This window comes from Rhyacophila brunnea, unplaced genomic scaffold (genome assembly GCF_057557595.1).
Source record: "Rhyacophila brunnea isolate RB1 unplaced genomic scaffold, BYU_Rbru_1.0 scaffold_16, whole genome shotgun sequence".
In the NCBI taxonomy this organism is placed as follows: Eukaryota; Metazoa; Arthropoda; class Insecta; order Trichoptera; family Rhyacophilidae; genus Rhyacophila; species Rhyacophila brunnea.
Window position 1 is genome coordinate 22,730,106 of NW_028232816.1, and position 23,528 is coordinate 22,753,633.

Genomic DNA, 23,528 nt, shown 5'->3' on the forward strand with positions numbered 1-23,528 from the left:
ATTGTTACCATTTTTAAGATATTATGTCATACCTAATTAAATAAACATAATTTGAAAACATTTCATGCATATTATAACAAGTAGAAAAAAACTTTTTTTTAGAAAAAATACAATACACCCAACTGGAATTGAGCCTTCTTTACCTGTACCTTGATTAATAATATACAAAAACCGATAACTAATATTATAACGCAATTCAATAAACATTTTATGTAAGAACCACTAATTAAAATGGTCGTAATTAAAACACGCTGGCGCAAATCCAGCGGTTACACGTTCAATTCCTGTTGGGTGTCGAATTTTGTTCTAAAAAAAGATTTTTTGTGGTGGTTTGTTTTAAAATGATGTATGTTAAATATAAAGAATCTTAAATTCTTAAATCTAGTGAATTATTATTTGAATAAAATAAATAGTTTATAAATTAATTAAAGTTTAAAGATCCGTTGTCATAGTAAAGTCAATTTTGAAACACTTTCATAAACAATCAGCAATTGGTTAAGTAAGCTTGTTTTTGGATTAGAGTATACGAGGTGTTAATAAAAAGTTATTTTTAAATGGAAAATATGTAACCATATCGATTTTCAAAAATAACGTGCGTAGTAATTTAATAAAGTGGTAGTCGCCCGCCATTACTTACTAATTACGTTATATCGTGAAATAATTGGGGCAACGTAGCGTTAATATTAACCTCAAACACGTGGACAATTTAAGGTCATTATCAGAGTGTATGATGTCGTTTAGTAAAATTTATCGGAACCTGATATGAAATACCAGAGTATAATTATTTTGCTGTCCCGGTGCTCAAAATTGCCGAGAAGAAATTAGGCACGCGCAGTCAAAGGTAAGAGCCCCCACCGTCTCATAGACCCTGCTCACGGGCAATGCGGATGGGTTTGGTACCGTGAGTCATATTATAGAGATCCAATACTACACGACAGAGGCATGCAAACTTCCACATAAGGGCTGGATTTATGACAGCCCAGATTAAATTTTGTTGGTCGTAAAAATGTGAAGGCACAGAAAAAAAACTATATTATAAACGATATAAAGGTTCCGTTCTTGTTTTTCAATCATTTCCAGCATTCAGATCTGTAGACCAGTATATGTTCGATGATAGTTTTATAAAATCTTATGTAAATAAGTTTTCTTTGAGAAAATATTAAAATATTTCTGCAGACCGTAGTAGAAGTTGTTTGTCATAAAAAAATACTCTTAAACATCGTCGGAAAATTCCTGATGAGAGAAGTATGCGAAATGCAATTATTTGCGTTACTCTCCTATATATTCTAACGCACATCATTATAAATAATATTTTGTGATAACTATTGAGTTTAACCAACTTAATTTTGATAGAATCACTGCAAATGCATTTACTAAAAAAAGAAAACTTTTAAAAATAAAAAATAGAATAAGATAGAATATAACATAGAAAATTGAACGACGTAGTTTCCGAGAATTTAGGCCAAAATAAGAAGTTTATCCCGATTTAAACTGTTTTTTTACTCACCTACTTCTTGAATAATATCATTTTAAGGAAAAGTGTATGATCTCAGACAAATGACTGAATCGACTTTATATGATTTAGGTAAAGCTATTTATTTTAAGTGATATACTTTATGCAGCCATAGAAGAATTTATTTTTGCTTAGATTATTGATTTGGAGTTTTATATTCTTGGCAACATTATTCTGCAGTTGCAATAAATCAAAAATATTCTCTCTTCAATTAGTATATTTTAATACAAGTAAAATTACAGTTTTTTTTTTTAAATAAATACTATCTCTTTAAAAAAATGCCACCGGATTGTAGAGTTAATAGAAAAAGTATTTGGGCTTATTTTTATATGCTTCTCGATACATGAAATAATAGGCTTCACTTCTGTAAATGACATGACAGTTCTATTTCCCCATATTCAGAAAATTCATAATTTAACTTGAATTCTAAAGTAATTTATAGCCGTTGTAGCCTTAACATTTAAATGAGTATAAGGTTTCAATAAATAATTATGAAAAGTATGTTTAAAAAAAATTGTATCGACATTATTTGAAATATTTTTAAAAATTATAAGGAAAAAATATGAATTTATATTTACAAATTATATTTGATGGTAATGAGTTATGAATGTTAAATCAGGATATATCACAGAGAGCTGAGGTTTTCGAGAAATAGTTGTATTTTAAGACATATGACAAAGAGTTGCTGTGTTTGGTTTTTCTCTCTCATTCTTTTAACTATTATATTTGTATATCACGTTTCATAAATTATAGTTTTATATACCTACTCTGTTTGTGATTATTATTCAAGATGGAAAGTTTCTTCACACTTCTGGAAAATCATTTGTTTTGACTAATGTTCTTTGTGTAATAAGCTAGTCAAATGTCAATGTTTTCTATCAAATGACATAGTATCGAGATGTTATATGTAGTATAAATGAATATAAATATATATTAAGTTGACCATAATCTCAAAGTATATTGGTACAGTATTCCCCAAATTATTATCTAAAGAAAGATCAACGGTAAACGTAGCTGACAATGACATTTTATGGCATAAGAATTTCCATGGTGTGTACACATAAATTGTCGTCAAGGTATTTCAAGTAGCAAAAGGTCAAACAAAGATAATTCTTATGATGGCTGATCTCTAATAAAGGGCGGAATGAGAAGGAGTGAAACAATGTTTTGCTTCTCTTAAGTTGACTCAATTTAAATGAAATGTTTCAATGCCATTATAGTGATAACTCCGGTTATATATTTACAAGTTGAATACATAGGTAGTTATAAAGTTTATGATATATTAACAACTATAACTATGCGCAAAAAGTTAGAATACATCCCATCCGGCCCTTGGCGTAAACTTTGAAATAACAGGCCGCTACGGCGTAGACCTCACGTCGTAGCACGCGTGAGTCGAGTCTGTAACATTCCTCCAAATGACCCCGGCTCTAGTTTAGTTAACCGCTACGCCCAAAACTACGACTTTATCAGATAGTTTCTGACGGGTGAGTGTGAAAATGCCACTTTGAATTTCAAATAACTAACTACTTACAAGATATATAATGTATTCAAAATAAATTCTGGGTCCGCTTTAGCTGGATTCGAACAATGATATAATAGCGAGTTTAGGAAAATGGATTGTAGCCTTTTTATATACTGTACAAATTGCGCACATACTCATTTTTTTAAATTAAAATCATAATGATATGCCAATATATGATAGAAGGAATTCAATGAAAACGGTGAGAATAAATAATATATTACTTTTAAATATAATATAATTACAAGATAATCCATAGAAGACTAAGTATTAATCAATAATTACAAGATAAAAAGAACTTTTTATATACCTACAACATTTTTATATTTTCTGTTGAATTATAATGCTCATTATGCTCAAACGTACTTGATATGAAGTAAATAAAAACAAACAAACAAATTAATATAAAATACCGAAATGTAATTTTGACATTTCATTTTGATTTCCATGGTAACGCACGTACATAGTAATAATTTAGTTGCTAGGACTACCCATATAGCAACCAATAATAGTCTTTTACTTTTTAGGGATTTTTATGAAATAACTTTCCATAAAAAACAGAATTAACTGAAAATTAATTCAATTCTGCTTAAAGATGGCTAAAAGTATTGAAAGAATGCATTGGCATCGGGTTCTGATATATTCTAAAAGTTTAAAATGTCTTACTAGTCGGAAAGTCAGTTAAAAATTGATTGCATGCTTTGAACTGCACAAAAAACTACTGGACAAACAAGAATACGAACTAATAAAAACGTTGTAATAAAAAATATATACGAAAATCAACGATTATCTGGTAATTTTCTCTGTCACAAATTCTTTTACCGTTTGTGTCTATTGTTGTATACTAAAAGACGTAAAATTCTAACATTTGCTAAATCATGATGACTATAATATATAAATTTAAAAAAAATATGGTGGTTCGTTACTCTAAATTTCTGGTTTTCATACAACGTTATAATACATTTAAAAATATTTTTTATATTTATATATAATATTTTATATAAAAAAAAAAAAAAAATGTGTCATTTCTAATAAATATCTTCTTTATATACTTATGTAGCGCTCACATTCTCGAAAACGCTTGAAACCTTATTTAATAATATGGTACCAAGTGGTAATATACCTCACTATTGATTCACGATCTCAAGACCTTAATTATAATTAAGGTTAGGTTGCTGCGGCAGAGCGGCCACTCCACATTACATGTGTGCTTAATTGAAAACAAATAATATTATGTACCCATTTCACATAATTATTAATTAAATTTTACAGTAAAATGGAGGAAATGAAATCATAAAAAAATCCTATCCTTTATTTGCATAATGTTGTTTTTCAGCAGCAAACTGTGTTAATATTTATAATTTTTACGTGAATGAAATTTCATTTAAAAACTTGGCAAAGTGTCCTGGAAAAATTGTTATAGTTTTGATTCACATGTTTCATTTTTAATGTTATCGATTGATTTTAAAGATAGCGCCGATTGGCAAAAATATCATGCTCAGATGAAAACATATAATATGTTTATATTTTGGTTGCGCGTTTTCATAGTGGACTGTAAGTGATTGTGATGGTGGGTGTAGATGCTAAGGGGGGGAAAGGAGAGGTTACACGTAGGATTCTAGATACTGAGCATTTATGATATTCTGCGATCTCGCTGACGTGGTGCCTGGTGCATGCTCTCACATCCTAGTAGGGACATGCACGGTACACTTTTGATGAATGATATAATAAATGAAGTAGACTATAATAATTATATTAAATATGTAATCAATCAGATAAATAATATACAGATTAAATGGTGACTATCATGCATTTAATGGTTAAATTCAAATAGCATACAATTTTTTTTTAACAAAATAATCTATTTATTAGTTTTACAAACAAAAAGATTTTTTTTTAATTTTTAATTATTACTTTTTTTATTCAATGAAAAATTTACAAGATTAAAGAATTTTACATTCTAACTATTTAACATACATTACATAATTATTTTGACAACACTTCTGAGAAAACATATTTTAACCAATAGAAAAAATATTTTTGAAAAAAGTAAGAAACCCCCGCAGGAATTGAACCTCATCTCTCGGGTATCGTGCCCACGCACATATACCACTATGTTAAAGGTACAATACTTAATTACAACAAATTTTAACTAATGGCTCTTATAATACTTTCTGAAGCGCTTTCTAAATTGTGCTACTATTGCCTATATTGGCTTTAGTATTTTAAATCAAAGTAGGTATTACTTTAACTACTAACCGAAGTCACGGATCACTCAAGATATTTTAGTATTGTAGCTTTCTTGAACTTGCTAATATTTTTTATTACATGATTACTTTTTTTATTCAACGAATAATTCACAAGATTTAATTATTGAGCATACATAATTTTGAAAATACCGGAGAGATGCAGGTTTGATACGATATGTCTTACTTTTTTCGAAAAGATTTTTTTCTAAATTGGTTATTTTATATTTTCTCAGAAGTATTTTTAAATTTTTGAGTTAATTATTTTGAGAATTTGTCTATCTTAAATAAATAATCTTACACTGACTGCAGTGATTAAAAAGGAATTTATTTAATGGCTTAATTTTTATTCATTTATTATTTAAATAAAAATGATAAATAAAAATATGTGAGAAATCAAATCAAAATGAAAAAATTTTCCGAGGCAATATAATAGTAATCGACTCAATATTACTTTCATTATATAATTAGAATTCCAGAAAAAAAATCCCCATTCTATCGAATTGAGATAAAACGAGCATTCAAATAGCAAAATATGGGTCATGGATAATATAAATAGTCAACAACAACACTTACTGACGACATTCGAGAAATAAAAGAAGTATATTTTGGTAACATTATGTGATAAAACTGACGAATAACAGTTTCGCTAAAGTATTATGATGCCAAAATAGACCAATGCAAAGTAGACAAGAAAGGCTTTGATTGTGTAATATAAGATAATTGACAAAAGAAGCTCTCTTTATCAAGTGTATCTTGATACAATAAATTTTCCAATGGAGAAGAATAAGAAAATAATAGGTATTTATAAAATAATATATATTTATATTATATATATTAATATTGTTAAGTTTTAAATTATTAGTAGTTAATATTTGATACAAAAATAGTACCGAAGACAGAAAATATTATCATTTTTACTTTGGTCCTCTTATTAAAGAGTTTTAAACTTATTTAATTAGCATAATTTTGGATAATCTTATAAACATACATATTAATAGAACTTGAAACAATAATCGTAGCTTAATCGGTAAAGCTTAACGCCTGTAGATTATTGTTCTCTTAAAATGAAACAAAAACATTTTTGAAGTTATAATTTTTTTGGCGCGTTTGGGAAATCAGATCAAAGTGTATTTTTGGCGTGTTACATGTAACAAATAATTTATTTTTTCACACAAAAAAAAAACGCACTAGATTGGATTCGAACCAACGATTGTTCAGTTATCAGCTGAACGCACTACATTTACGCCACAGTATGAAACTACAATCGTGACGATTATACAGTATAATATTATAGTTTAGAATTGTTCCGTTGTCTATGCAGCGAATTTATCATTATCGGCCATTTGCAATTCCATACTTAAACAAACGATTAAACGTCATAGTGGCAGTTTTTACTTTAAAAATAAAAAAAACGATAAATAATTAAATAATTTAGTAATATAATAAGTTAAAATTTATAGAATTAAGCCAACGGCGCTTCAATAAGCGGACCGTTTTAAGGCTATACCTCAGTTGAGGCATGGTCTAAAAAGAGCGTGGCTAGGCGATGCGTGGATTGCGGGTCGCGGGTGCAAATGACGCATGCCGATCGAAATATAATTTGTCATATAAATATAACATTCGTCCATTTGATGTTCTGTTTATTGTTCTATTAGTAACAATAATAATATATTTATTGAAATGTTTTATTTTTCAAGTAAATGAGTAACGTTTTTAGTCATTTTTACACGATTTAAGCGAGTTAATGCCAGCGAGTCCAAAATTTCGTCGCGCATTTAGTTGAAAATTATTTGCCGTTTCACTGATGTATCGTCCTAAGAGCTAGTCGAAGAATCTAGGTTATCAAAAGTTTTGTTTTGTTACGCCAAAGAAGTGTAACTTCTAACGCGCGTACATAAGTACACACACCGATTTTTTTTTGTATTCGTAATAATATTATGTCAGATATATTTTTGCAGAGATAGAAAAAATATTTTCCATCTTTATAAATAAAATGTGGATGTATTCTTAATATAAGTTTCCTAGAAATAATAATTCTAAATATTACAATTAAAACTGAAGAGTATTCTTTATTACGGCTTTAAAAAATATTTCTTGTTAACTAAATAGTAAATTTCAATTAGAACCTGATACTCCCTAGAAACTTTAGAATTCTTCAATTATTAAAAGCAGACTAAGGAAAAATATTTATATAAGTATTTTCAAACAATAAATAAATCTCTAATTGAATTAATGCAATTAGGTTATTGGTTTATAAAAATGATGTATACTTAAACGTAAAGATGTACAATATTTTTTTTAATCGTATACTATGTAATACTTTAAATTATTGCTTTTAGTAGTAATTGAGTAGAAAAATAAATATTGACATTTCGATTACATTAAGCGAAGCTTGTATAATATAATATACGCTGACTAAAAATAATTTGATATAAGTGTAAAACGTTTAAATTTTGGTTCGTAAAGTTATCATATAATATACCTAATATATAGAGACAGCTTAAAATATGACAACCTGCTTACTTAGAAGACCCAATTTTAGATTCTTATTTAAGGAAACGGAAATAATCAAATACACCGTGAGTTACTTTCGCCAACAGTTAAATAAATCTTTTTAGAGGGAATTTTAATTAAAGTGATATAACTTTACCCTGAAATTATCACATAAAAATATATATGATCTTTACAGCGTTAATACAACACAAATTCGGTGTTTTTTTAAAATATAAAACAGGAAGTTTAAACATACTTAAAAATGTGTGGGCCTTTTCCATAAAGCTGGTGATTATTTTCTTATTAAATTTTGCGTGAAAATGTTTTCACATTTTTAGTATCTTTCCAAACAATTTCGCTTTCAATATTAAAACAAAGGGACCAGATAATGTCAAATTTTGATAACGCTTTGTTGCGCAAATCACGTGTTTCAAAAAAATTCAAACGGCATCCATTTATGACCCCTGACAGTACAAGATAATAATATGTTACTTAGGGCTAGGTCACAGAGTGAAAATATTATATATAATCGTTTCCGTAACATATTATAACGGTCGTCAAGGCGTTAGCTTATCACACCGGGGTTTTCTGGTTCTATTTCTAGTAAAGTTACAATACATGTAGGATGCTCAAACTTATATGGAACGTTTAATTTATGCCCTCGTGACTTGATTAGGTGTATACAGAAGCTTAATTTTATCATTTTAATCGATAATACAACTCTAAAAATATGACAGAATCACCAACTATAGCCACATGTTGGTATATTTTACGTGGCAATAGTACCTGTTCAGATTCAAATTTATTCCTGATTGACATAGGGAAAAAATAAGAATGTCAACAGTTTAAAATACTTGGGAGTACATCGTGAGATATGGCACTTTGTAAAAAGAACTTGCTATCCGAATATAAATAGATATTGCAATATTCACGATTGTTAAAATCAAAGACTGCCTATTTGATGCTTGGGTTTTGATAATGCTGTTTTATAGTAGCAAGCCATGGCACCTTACGAAGGCTCAAAACAACCGTATACTGAGTTTTGAGAACCGATGCTTCTAATGGATACCTGTGTATAGGTGTGCACTGGTATGGTTAGGAGTAACGGGAAAATAAGAGAGTAGACTAAGCAGCCTTTCATCACACTGAGAGTATAGATGTAACGTTTGACCTGGTTTGGATACGTGAAGAGAATTACAATTGGTCTGCCTTTTTTTAAGATAACCAGATTCCGAAAAATTCTATCTAAGCTGGCATAATCTGGAATGATGCATGAAGACTGGCGAGCGGTAGGAATTCTTGGTGACGTCGTGTGGTATTCATATCCTCCAATTAAAGGGCGGATGTGGTTAAAAAACAAAAAAAGAAGACTATTTGCGTGGACTAAGTGCACATGATGCGTATTCTGTGACTGAAGTGCGAAACCTACGTTGTTACTCCGCACACTACCGTAGAGTGCGTTTTATACCAGTGACCGATTTAATACCAAACTTGCTCTATCTACCTATCTTATGCTTAGGTAATCGATATAGGTGTGTATTTTACATAATACAGGATTTATTAAAAAAAATATACCATATAAAAATATAAAATATACATATAAAATATATATATATATAATGCATAGCAAAGTATAAATTGGTCAATTAAATATTATTATACGATTAAAAAAGAACGTAATAATTTTCTTTTTAAAAATTGGATTAGTAATAATAAATAATAATATCAGCCATAAAATTATATACTAAGTGTGTAATAATTTGTTGGTTAGCATCTATAAGTATTAGTTATATAATTCCAGTTTTGGTAGAAGGTCGATTATTTAATACCATTATCAAAAACTTACTTGATTAGAAAAATATATTTTTAATACGTGAAGAATTTGATTAATTATTTTAATATTTCCCATATTCGAAAAATAGATTAGTTTAATGGATCCAATAAAACATAATTATTCTTTCTGAGTGGAATTAATATCACTGCGTAGTCGAATGTTTTCTAATACATTTATATTTCACTCCTCGAATATGAATATTAATGGAAAACTTTTAACGAAATTTCCTTCGACGGGAGCGAAATCCCAAATTTCATTATCAAGCCGCTAAAAGGTCAGGCAGTATTACAAATTGACAATATTTCTGCTTATATTTTTGACGGTCAGCGAAAATAAAAAAAGCTGTGAGTTAATTACAATCATTAAATTGTTTTCAGTTAGTTTTAATTACAAAACACTTTCGATTTATGTAAAAATGTAAGATTTGGAAGTATTAAATTGTGAAGTACTTTCTCTTCTTTGAAATTTAAAATATTCTTTGAATGAAAAATAATTAAAGAAAAGTTTGTCAGAAATATTTAAAAAATATGGTTTTATTTTATACAATTTATCTATAACTTTGTATTCACCATTGTATTTAAAACGAAAACACGTGTTTTGTACATATTGTAAACTTTATCTCCAATATTTTATATTTGAGGCTATTTTTTTTTTTTTTAATAGGTAAGTTATATTATTGTGAACTTTCCCTAATTAAATTTTCATTAGTAAAGTCATTGTTAGACGTGGCCATATTATATGAGAAGTATGTTCATGAGAAATTATTACGATGTCAGCTATATTATATAAATTATTTTATTGTTTGAAATGTATTACTTTTATTTATATTATGTTTCCTGCCATATAAAGATCAGATTTAATTTAAACCTTTTAATATTCATTTATAATAATAAACAAAATGAATTAGAAGCAATATTTTATATTAGAGTGTTATATTATTTAATTATTATATAACTAATAATTATCATGTTTAGAGAATACTTGTATTATTGTAACCTTTGTCACGTAACTAGGGTGTGAAATTCTGAAATCTCTCTCAATGTATTAAACTAAAAATCTTGGAAATGAAAATAATGCGAGCCCAAGAATTTTAGATATCCTTTTATAATAATGAAATCGGTGATTTGCAAATTTATAAAAAATGTAATAATTTTCCAGTATTTATGATATTATAGGATTGGAAATATTATGCATACTAATTATAAAACTAAATTGTCAATAATTAAGGTAAGGGAATGCTGTTGAATTGTGAGATTAAAATTTATAGTATGTTTTTGTTAATATAAATAATTTATATATATCGATACCAATCTACTAAAAATATTTTCAGAAATAAAATAACTTTTGTTTGTTTAATTTCGGGAATGAAAAAATACTAATTCTAATGCCGTGATTGAAAAATTCTATCTAGGATTGTGATCTTTAAATGTAACGGACATATAGATTAAACGGTGTAACATTAGAAAAAAATATTATATGAAAAATACCTTCAGTGACGAAGACAAATATACTGGCTGGTTCAGTGTTGCTTGCACTGCAAGTATAGTTTCCTGAATCAGTGTCTCTTGCTCCATGGATGGTCAGCCTCGACTGACTCTTGGCTCCCGGCTGAGTCTCCACCGTGATGCCTCCACCACGCGCCGTGTCGTAGTTTATCATCCGGTCGTTGTGGTACCAGAACACGTATTGCGGAGGCGTCGGGCTCTGCGAAAGAAATGAATGAAGACCGAAATTAGCTTAAGATGGATTTTTTTGTGCCGAAATTTACATAATGATTTAAATATAATAGTATATTTTTACAGTCATAATGACAGTATAATTATTCAAATCGAAAATCGTTCAGCTTTCTTGTATAAACTGATTAATAAAAGTTTTTAACGAGGTCAAAATATATTAAATCAAAATTCATAAAAAAATTCACTTGTTCAAAATCTGGTAAAAAATAAACAAAAATAATAAAAATAAAGTAAACGTAAAAAAAACAATAAATAAACATTTAAATGTATAAACATACGAGTTGAAGCAAAAATACAGCGCACCATGGTATAAAGTTTTACATTAGGTGTAATAAAACCATTATCGTGATAATACCTCGTGCAGAAGTTAAATAAATGATATATAAATAAGTACTATGGTTACAATGTATAGAAATATTATATTTTAATATGTAGAAGTAAAGTAGACAAACATCTATATCAAGATATAAAACTATCGAGAGCGAGAAAATTGAATTCGTTTTGGCAAACATGTGTAATTTATTTAGACTGGCATTTCTAACGTTATGAAGGTGACAAATATATTATCAAGTAATCATCAGCATCACTATATGCTGCCTAATAACTCAAGATGGATCCTAGGTTCCCCCAAAAAATGTCCTCATCTTCTCCTATTTTAGGCCTGTGCCGCTCTTATAAGAAGTTGTCGATCTCCGGGTTATACTAAATACGCTTTTCTTCTCCTTATAGTATGGGTCCATATTTATAGTCTACATAGCACCTTTCTGGTCTTTTTTTTAAACATATGGTTTACTGCTCGACGTGAAATTAAAATTGTGTGCATAAATTTGAATGTAACGCAGAAATGTTACCATTACCATTTTATTACAATTTTTCACATCATCGCGACAAACTCGGTGGCTTAGAGGTCTAAGGCTCCAGTAATTTTGAATCGAAGTTCTGTTGGTGTGAGTTCGAATCCATCTTCTGACAAATATTTTTATATTTTATTTTATCACTAATATTTTTTTCTTAAATTATTATTAATTTATATTTTTAACCAAATATACGCTAATAAGTGAATACTAGACTAAATTGACGATAAAAAATATTCTTCAATTTATAAAATATCTAAAATTGTGTATGGTTTAATGGCATACTTTTAGATATTTAATAAATCTATGAATATTTTTTACTATTATCTAATATGACTTGAATTAAGGGATTGATTTAATTTTCAAAAGTGACAAATACTATCTACATCAGTACTTTGTAACCTTTTGATAGGCTGGATAAAAAAATCGATTTTGAAGAAACTATTTGCTTTGAGAGTAAATACTGAGTACCTCCGCTACACGGAAGTACATTGGAATGTGGATGTGTGTCTTCAATCGCTCTCAGACATATACACGTTCCAATGTACTTCCGTGTAACGGTGGTACTCATCATCCGGCTACTGATGATTTTAGATAATATTTTAAATTGCTTTCCTCTAACTTTGCTTAAGAATATCGATATTATATTATATGAGGTCAAAATTTAAATTGTGATAACAAGAATAATTAAAGTCCTTTCTGCAGGACGATTAGTTGCAACACTATATTCAAAAGGAGTCAAAACATGGATGTTATAAGAATGTATATTTTATATGAGACGTTTGCGTCATTATAGAGTAGTCGTGTCTCACTGTCTTGCGCATTGGTGGTAAAAAATACCGTCAAAATATACAGTCTTCTTTGAGTCTTAATGTGATAAGAAAATAACAAAATCATTAACCGAACACGGTTATTATAAAATTACAAAATTTTATTTTGTTTATTCATATTGCATGGCAGAAAGGCGGAAGCACAAAAACATGAAACACTTCAAAAGTTTACATGAAATAAATTATTTCTAATCAGCTTTATTTGAAGGGATCAATTTTAAGAAGGGCCACTTTTAAACAAAGATACTTTTGCGTCGGCGTTCTTACAACAGATGGTCGCCATTTTATTGATTTATCTTCTTGCTTTCAGGACAACTTGTCAGTTTCGTCTCAAACAGAATAAAAGTTTTAATTTTAATGTTTTGACATGCGAAAACATCGTTTTTCACGAAAGCATTAATAAACAATACAATAAAAGGTTACTTCTGGTTCATTTAGTCGCCTACTTGATGATACACTTAAATTTATTAAAAGATAATGATATTTCAGCATGCTTACACTTTTTTTACAAATAGTAGTGAATCATAATTTGTAAACTATTCATGTTTTTGAAAAAAAATAGTGTGGTTCTAACAGAATAATTTATTTATGAATATGCTTTTACTTCATGGAAATATAAATTTTACTCAATGGTTACACTAAATATTATTTAAATAATACGGAAGTGGAATTTTCTTCTTCGTTTGACTGCTGAAGCTGACAGACGTCGTCCTTTTTTGGTCGTACTACAAACGCAAACAGACTTCTGCGCATTTATTTTATACGCATGACTGTTATTGGCCGCTATCGGCAGTTGTCGAGGGTAGTTTTCATATTTTTGTATTGAGTTACTAATTTTTTTACAATAAATTAGTTGTAATTGTTACAATCAGCGCTAGTTTTAAGAGCACCTCTCTTAGCTGTGCTAGCTTTTAAAGCAATATAGATAGTTTTGACTGTTTAGACGGCTAACTTATTGTAACAATTATAATACCTCAATACAAAAAATATGATAAACTACTCTCGATAGCTGCCGATAGCAATCTTGTGTATAGAATAGATGTGCTGGTATTATTTTTTACTGCTGCTAAGTTGTATTAAACTACTGCGGGAAAGGAGAAGTGTTAGAGGATATAATCAGTTCAAGTGACACGCTTCCAGATAGTGAAAGGACGAATTAGATTAAGTTATAGTCGATATTTTACTTGTAAGTATATTTAATATAATTTCAATGTTAGTGATGTTTGTACAGAAGAGTCCAGAATATAGAATTAAAGACTGAGTATTAAGAATTTAGAATCATACGTCATGCTTAGAATGTGACAAATTTTTGTTACATGTAACTTCTTTATTTATAAATAATTATGGTCTTTTAAAATTTCTTTGTAGTTTTATATATTATGCTCATTCCTTTTTCTATATTTTGTCACAAATAATGACTGTATAGATGGCACCATTGTTTAGTATCCTGGCTGAAAGATCACAAATCGACTACCAAAAATAGTATATGTGATCATTCATGACTTCCTAAAATCGGAGCCGAAGCCATCTGAATGTAGTGTCTTATATTGATTACCTCTGAGTTAAGCCATATGTATGAATATTCTAATTATATTATATCTAACTTATATAATTATATTTGATAACTAGTTTAATGCTTTATATATTAATAAAAATAATTAATTTTTTATTTAACAATGTTTAAATCTGTTAAAATGACAAAAGTCTTGTTTTCGTTTAAAAAAATACAACACCTGTACAACAAATATTACAAGAAGTAAACAAATATCAACGAGATTACCTATAGTATAATATGTTTTGTTTGTTATTTTTGATGATTAGAAAATTTTTCAGTCCTATATAGAGCACGTTATGGATTTATGGAAATTAATATGATAAGCTAGTTTATTCTTTTGTTAAATTTATAGTAGTTACGCAATTGATATGTATAATTAATAAGATTAATTGGTACTGTTCGGTTATCAGGAATACACCGGAAAACAAATTTTGAAAATAGCCGATAAACTGGATTATTTGTTAGGTTAACCTAACCAAACCTAACCTAAACTAACCCAAACTAACAAATAATCCAGTATATCGGGTATTTTAAAAATGTGTTTTCCGCTGTATTCCTCATAACCGAACAGTGCCGATTAATTTATAAATTATTATTACAGGTACAAAAAGCTCACCGTTTTTTCGTAAAAAATGTAAAATACTAAATATATAATAATAATATATAGAACAAATCTCGTAAATTATCTATATAGCAATACATTATTTTTTAGTGTAGATGAATTGGAAGCTTTAGAGAGCATCATGTTCTGTACGTAACGTTGGACCATTGAAACAGTGTCGCCATAAATAAATTAGTTTTATGGTAACCCTTATTATTTTGGTCGTATGTACATATGAAATGTGTGATATTAATTTTGTTCGTCTAAATATTCTAAAGTATGTTTATTCAGTTTATCTGGTTGTCCAGTTGCCTATATATTTGTGTCTTTAATAGGCAGTTATTAATAACTACATGAATATATTTGTATTATATAGTGAATACTTTAGCAATAAGACTTCCAGTTGAAATCCATTGTTTTGTTTTAGAAATTAATTACCAATGTGTGTTGTTGTTATAAAATTAATAAAAACAAATTATAATATGTACATCCGTAGTGACAGAGGCTTATAATGTTGTAAGTACCGAGTTCTTATAAGTTGAGGAAGTGCTTAACATCATTTTCCGTAAAAAACAAAAAATCTGTTAATTCGACCTCACCTTTGCTTCCGTTAGACAAAGAGGATGTTTAAATCGGTGTTAAACTACCTACTAAAATATAATTACTTTCAAATATCAGCATACCATTTTAGATGAAATCTGGTGATTCTAGAAATAAGGACTATCTTAAAAACTGTCTACTTTAGATGAAAACTGAAATACTGTGTCAATTATTTGTTAAATCTATATTTTAACAATTACGTAAATTTAATTGATAGTTTATAACTAATTTTGTGTTCAAACTTAATTTTTCTGTTATTATTTGAGTGATTTTAATCATGAAACTTTGTTTTTGAAGTTATACTCCTTATGGCGCGTTTGGAAAAACAGATCAGAGTGTATTTTTAGCGTGTGACGAAGTTGCGCGCGCCGATGTAACACATAATTTATTATTATGATTATATTCATGTCTCAAGGGTACATGCGCATATGCACAGTATCATTTAGTTAGTCGTTTAATATAACCAAGTAAAGAGCACGTGTTGTAAACATAACCAATATTGTGTCATAATAAATATATATGTTTATAAACAAATTTATGGAACCCAAGATTCTACGCTGTTAATTTATATTGATAAAACTTTATTTATATTGGTATATTTATTTTTCATTGTAAAGATTGTGTATCAAGATTTGAGGTTATATTTATGTAAGTATTATTTATGAGTAAAATTATATATCAATAAATAAATAAATTTGGTGAATGTTGAGTAGGTAAATAATTCAAAAAATAAATTAAAGGTTGATTTTTTTATTAATTCATCATGTGTACTTCTGAATCGATTATTTCCGCTGCATGGCAAAGATGAGTTTTGGTCCAATACACTAATTAAATTACAATTATCATGTTTTATATGAAACACAGATGAATCGCATACGTTTTCATCAACCTAATCCACTGTAATATTAAAACTCAGGTAACGGCTTATTTTGTTTTGTTACGCCAAAGAAGTATAACTTCTAACGCGCGTACATAAGTACACACACCGATTTTTTTCATTAAATGGTCACCATCAGATTTTTTGAGAACATAATATTATGATAAATTGCAATAGATGTGCGACATTATACAGCAAATCTTCAATTTTGACAAAAAAGTCATATTGTTAGAATTGTCAGATTTGTATATAACTAATGAAACAATATAATATGAATAATAAAACTTGTGATAAATTTAATTTTTAAATACATTTAATAACAGATTTTTTCTTGCCAAAGTATACATCAAACTTTCCTCTAAAAAATCACGAACGCGACTGCTTCAATATAACGAATATAAGACAGTAAGATGGTTTTTAAACGTTAGACGTCGTAATAGTTCGAACGAAAATAACAAAAGTTATGTACGTAAACATCACGTTGTCCATATTTAAGCAATTCGAAACTTGTACATTAATATTGAATCTATTTTATGTCAATATATTAATAATATGTAGATTATGATGCTGATCACGCAGAATATTTTAGAGATTTTTTCCCCTAGATATCTAATATTAGTTATTTTTTTTAACTTATTCGAACATTATATCAATAAAGAAAATTTAGGATTTATAAAGCTTTAGAGTAAAAATAACATTAAAATATTTTATTCACTCTAAAGCTTTAGTAGATCATCATTAAAAAATAAAATACACATATTATATACGTCTCTCTATTTTTTTTTATTCCTGGTCAGTTTTTGTATTAATTTCTTTTGACATAATAATCCTAATTGGTATTATACTTATAACTAGAGCTGCCGGTACAGTTCGGTTATAAGGAATACAGCGGCAAACACATTTTGAAAAAAGCCGATATACTGGATTATTTTTTTGGTTAACCTAACCAAACCTAACCCAACCTAACCTTACCTAAACTAACCCAAACTAATAAATAATCCAGTATATTGGGTATTTTCAAAATGTGTTTTGCGCTGTATTCCTCATAATCGAACTGTACCTACTGAACTGCCTTCTGAAATTTTTTATATAATAATAATTATTATTTATTATTAAAAAATACCCGTAATAATAAAAGCTCATTAATATAAGTTTTGATTAACCTAAGCAAAGCATTACTGGCTGATGGCTGTATAGTATGTTACACTTTATTAAAATACTCTTTTACATGCTAAACATCAATAATATTATTATGTGTACGTATTAGCAAAGTAGATAATATCATCATCATCATTATCCGGGTTCAATTATTCATGGATCCCTTAGTTCCTTCTTCTCTTCTCAGTCCCTAGTTCTTTGCTGCCATGTACACCCACCGAATTAGGTGACCCTTAGGTACCATTGTATGATGGCATTTATTCGGCGTTTATACACTCGACGAGTGATATGTCAAGCCTAATGCCATTTTATATGCATAATAATGTCTGTTTCCTTATCCATCGGTTTATTTTGTTGTATTTTCGAGTTATAAAAAATATGCACCTTTCCATATCACGTTACTTAGATAATATTTATCACTCTTACTGTACTATAAACAGAGTTTATTATTCAACTATATAACATAATAATATCTGTTATATTGATATTAAACAAATATTAAGAAAACACTAGGATATGTATTGAAAGTATGGAATTTGTGCTGTGAAGAAATAATGCACATTATTGTGGTGCAGTGCGTAAGGTGCTGGCTTTTCATCTCGGAGTTCTAGGTTTAATTTCCGGTGAGGTAAAAATATATTTACATAATCTAATATGTAAATTCCTCAAGCTTGGGAGTTTTACTACTATTATTAGGCTGCACGGTCTTCTGTTGTAGTGTTTAATAAAGAAACAAAAAATAAAAAATAATAATAACCCATATTGCAATCACTAAATTCTTTCATAAAATATAAAAATTATAAGCAGAAAAAAATAATAAATGTATAACGTAGCAACAAAAAAATAGAGGAATAATTATTATAAAAAGTTTAAAGACTTTGGAGACGAGTGTGAGATGTCACTCAAATAACAGCTGATTATCGCTTGATAAATCTCATCCATACTTGATTGACGATCAAGTTTAGAGGAAAATAAAAAAAACTAAGAATGAAAAACCTCCGGGTCTGATAATTTAATCCTTAAAGTATTTGGTTCGATACCGGATGAGTTCACAATATATATATATATATGTATGTACTTATGTGATTTTCTTATGTGTTTTTGTTTTTATCTCACTGCAGCTATAATTGGTGCCTTCGTGGTATTTTTTAGATATGCATCGAGAGTGGTTAAGATAGGAATGATGATTATTGTCTTGTAATACAAAAATAGAATATAATATAAGCTAAAGTTAGACCATATACCCGACACGAATGTAAATTAATAATGTTACATCCAATACTCTGGGACCCAGGAAATTGATCTCGACGAAGTGAGATATACATTAAAATATGACAAAGGCCTTTTCGTATTAAGCAAGTCAGTGGATCTGTGTGGAAGGCTTAAAATGTCATAAACCTCTTTGATCTTTTAATTACAAATAAAGTACAGTTGGAAAAGCGCTGTTCGCTTTCCTGTATTTGATGAATGTAATCCAGTATCAAATAAATTCGCCAATTTTATTTATTTAATTAAAATCAGGAAAGCTATCATATTTCTGGAGCACGGTTTTTTTGTGAAATGGCCTTGAGTATGGCATTGAGAAAAATCATCGATTCAAAATACCGGAAATACATTATTTAATTACCTTTCAAGGTCCGCACATTATATTTTTTGTAATCTTTCTTTAAGATCTTCTGAGATTTGGAATAAAGCAAACCTGGCACAGTAAGATAATAATATTTTTCTTTAATTCATTTTTTGAATTCATTAATAAATTTATTGACATTTTTGTGAATGATATAAATAGCATTATAATAAATAATATAAAATATATAATGATTTATAAGTATGTCTAAAGAAATACATCAAATCGTCACTGTTCTGGCAGAAGACACATATTCGAAAAAATTACATATTGAGTTAGTTATACCAAAATGTTCCTTATTTCAAACTTTACCGTCTGTAAACCTTCTTAATAAATAAACAGTCTTTATTTTAAAGTCATCCTTTTTACGATTACTTAATAAACTCACATGATAGACCATTTCAAACATTTTAACAACTTCAAAGTCAAATTACTCAAAACTAGTATTCTCCAGTTAGTGTGTTCTGCCAGAACAGAGATAAAATGAGCTAAATATAGACTTCATTAAAAATTAATAAAGCAGCGTCTATCTAAACTAGTCTTCATATAAGTGGAAACATATATTGTTATCCGATTCGATTTGGTTGAACACATTTATTTCCCTGCTATATGTTCACAAAAATGATTATTTAAGATTAAATATTATTATGAACATCTACAGGCTATATGAATTTAATTATTATTCACGTAAATTTATTATTAGAAGTTCTCTCAGTTCGGTAAATATTCTCAACCGTTTACGTTTCTAAGAATACTGAATATTTATTTTGTTTTACCTTTAATATATTATTAGTTTCAAAATAAGTAATACTCATTTTCTTCTTTATAAAATTCTGATTTTATAAACATTATTGAGGTATATAACACACTTTTTTCATATATTTAGGTATCTAGTTTTTTTATTTATAAAAATATTTATCCTTTCACAAAATATCTAAACAATATAAGCTTTCAAAATGGCGTACTAATAAATCTCATAATAATCATAGAACAAACGATCGATTCTTAATTTTTCTAAAACTACATGTTGGTTTATTATTCGGCATTATTAATATTAATAATGTATTTTTTGATGCTTCAGTACTTTACTCCAAAGCTTAATTCCAGCAATAGTTTCTCTAATGATTTTCATCATGTGAGTAAACTACTAAAATAGAAAAAAATCATTAATATCAGTTGTTTTGATAATGGCATGACAATCTTTTGATAATGACATGGTAATGACACATCAAGCTATCGACTGATTAAAATATAAATATGAATAAAATTAATGTTATTATTTTACAATATGAAATTCCGACTATAATAAGTCTTGATAATAATGATACAACCAAAATAGATACCGACAAAAAATAAAGTGCAAAATTTTTGTAGTTAATATTTTTATCATTTTAAAAATTTTATTTCATTAAATGTTGTTATTTCATACTATATGGGATTATTAATTTTCATATCGATTAAATACGAAATAAGTAAATATAATATGATAATAAAGGTGTTTTGTAAAAAGGGCGAATTAACCAAAATGCAGAAGGAGGATTTTTATTTTTTATTTATTTATTTTATCTTATTTACATTTTTTTATTAAATAGTTGTGGATGATTATAATTTTTTACCAAATTTATAATAAAGCTAAGAAAAAATACTGTTTTTATAATACCTAGGCCTTATAATATTATAAAATTTTAAAATGCATAATATGCCAGTGTCAGTGGTCGGCAAACTCATTAGTCAACAGAGCTGAATATCAACAGTACAACGATTGAGATTTCTTGTGAGAGCCAAATTTCTTAAACTTACTATATAGGTAGGTACACTTTTAACGTGATATAATTCTTAATAATGATCCTATTTATTGATAAAAAGTAAATTGGAAGTAAGGTATCCATAAAATTAAATCATGACAATGACTGATAAACACATAATGTGAACAATGGCCTTGCATCTCCTTGAAAAGTTTGGGTAAGTCAGGTTTGCATGTTGTTATTTTTAATTTTAGGCACGATTTCAGGTTTTCATTTATAAGACGACTTCTTAATTTACTATTGATAAGGTTTATGGTTGAAAAAGATTGTTCGCATGAATATGTAGAACCGGAAAGGGAAATAACAGCAAACACTAGTTTTTTCAACTGATCATATGAGTCAGGAATACTTGGAACATTTGTAGCAGAGCCACACCCAAGAGGCCAAATATTGTTTTTTATTATTAAAACCTCAGTTTCGCCAAAATGGTTGATTCTTCCTTTTTACAAAACACGGACGGTATAGTTTGGTTTTATGGTAAAACCTTGCAACAATAAAATAAAATCTTGATATTATTATGTTTTGAGGCAATCCATTCTGAATAGGGTTTCCAATACCGGTATTTCTAGACTTTCAATTATCTATTGATACCAAAATACCGGTTTCAAAAATCCAAAATACCAGTATTTTTGGTGTTAAGAAAGCATACACTTTTATGTTTTTAGAAAATGAATTTAATATTATTTGTTCATTACTACTAATATATTGTAAAATTATTTTAAATTTAGTGTATAAAATTAATGCTGCCAAAATCCCCTAAAGATACTTATAGAATTAAAATATTTCGAAAAAGAAAACATAATCTGTAACTACTATTGATCCAACGTCGATAGTAGGTACATCCAACAAATGTTAAATTTCAGAGATTTACCCAGGCAACTCAGAAATATTGGAAACTGAAATACATAACGGGTAAGGCGATAGCAGGTAACCGACTCGAGTAAGGAAGAATCCGGGTTTAACTTACACACGTGTCAAGAATACGTTTTACGTCGAATACTGAAAACTGCTCTCGGTTTATGCATTAACGCTCATTTAATGTTGGTGTATTACACACACTATTACACGTGAAAAATGCGTGCTTCATTTTGGTAGGACACTCACACATTCAAAATCCTGCATCAAAATGCGACGTATTGATTATAGCTTATCGGTATTCTATTTATTATCTGTTCTGTGGATTTACCTGTACCCGGACTTATCCATGTATAGGAATAATGATCAACATTATACTAGGCTGCTATTAATAGTAATTTAAATAGATTTTAATAGGTACTTATAATTATTGATATGTACTTTTTTCTATAATGAATACCGGTATAAATACCGGTATTCAATAAAAAACACCGAAATACCTGTATTGATATATTCATTCAGTATCGCAATCTCTAATTCTGAATGCACCCATATGAGGTAGAATTACGAATGAAATGAGTATTATTCGGTTTGGCTGAGCTAATGTTTGGCATTATTTATCATCAGGCTCGTTCATTATTCATCTGATCCATTGTTGAGGTATTTTAAGACCGAATGTCTAGAGATAAAATATTAAAACAGCAATTAGGAAAGCAAAATTTATAATTTACCCCGAGCGAGGAAAGACTGTAAAAAGATAATCTGAATAAAATCTGCGAGAGAGATTACAGCGTAGCATGAAAACAAAATGGCAGATTGACATACATATTTAAGTGGGTATGACGATTTTACAAATTCTTATTTGGATAATATTTTTTAATAAAGTAAATGAAAAGTTCAGAAAGGAATTATGTACATTGTCAACAAAAGATAATTTTACAAAAAAAAATGTTTATTCATGTCTTTGAAAGTACACCTACTGTAATCTGGTAGGTATTAGACTGATTGCAATTGCCATTGGTTTGAAATTCGATTAGTTTTTTTTTGTTTGTTGATATTTTTCATGATTGTAATTATATTTTCTTACCATTTTTATTAATCTCATTTTCTTCATTCTTGTCAATATATTTTGACAAATTTTACAATAAATTTGATCGAATACTGTTCTGACAGATCAAATTTTATGCGATGGATAATTATTATTAAATATTTATCTTTTTTTTTTTTTTTTTTTTTTTTTTTTGTGATTTTACCGAGGCTTTGACTGCGACTCGCTGTCATATCGCCTCTTCTCTTCTAGAAGGGGATCCTTCGATCAGGTCCTCACTCCTATTCTGTTAAATGGCTTTATAATTATTTTGTCTAGCTCTTCCGTCTTTCTTTCTTTCTTCTTTAGACGCCAGTGTTTTATGCACCAGA

The 23,528-nt window shown here is 28.3% G+C and overlaps 1 protein-coding gene across 1 annotated transcript in view; it reads right to left on the reverse strand.

The window, feature by feature from the left end:
• LOC147074537 (limbic system-associated membrane protein-like) overlaps positions 1-23,528 on the reverse strand; it is a 307,711-nt gene that overhangs the window by 112,530 nt on the left and 171,653 nt on the right. Inside the window, exon 7 of the mRNA XM_085943970.1 lies at positions 11,099-11,315. Within this exon, the coding sequence (XP_085800096.1) occupies positions 11,099-11,315 (217 nt within the window). The remainder of the gene's footprint in view (positions 1-11,098; positions 11,316-23,528) is intronic.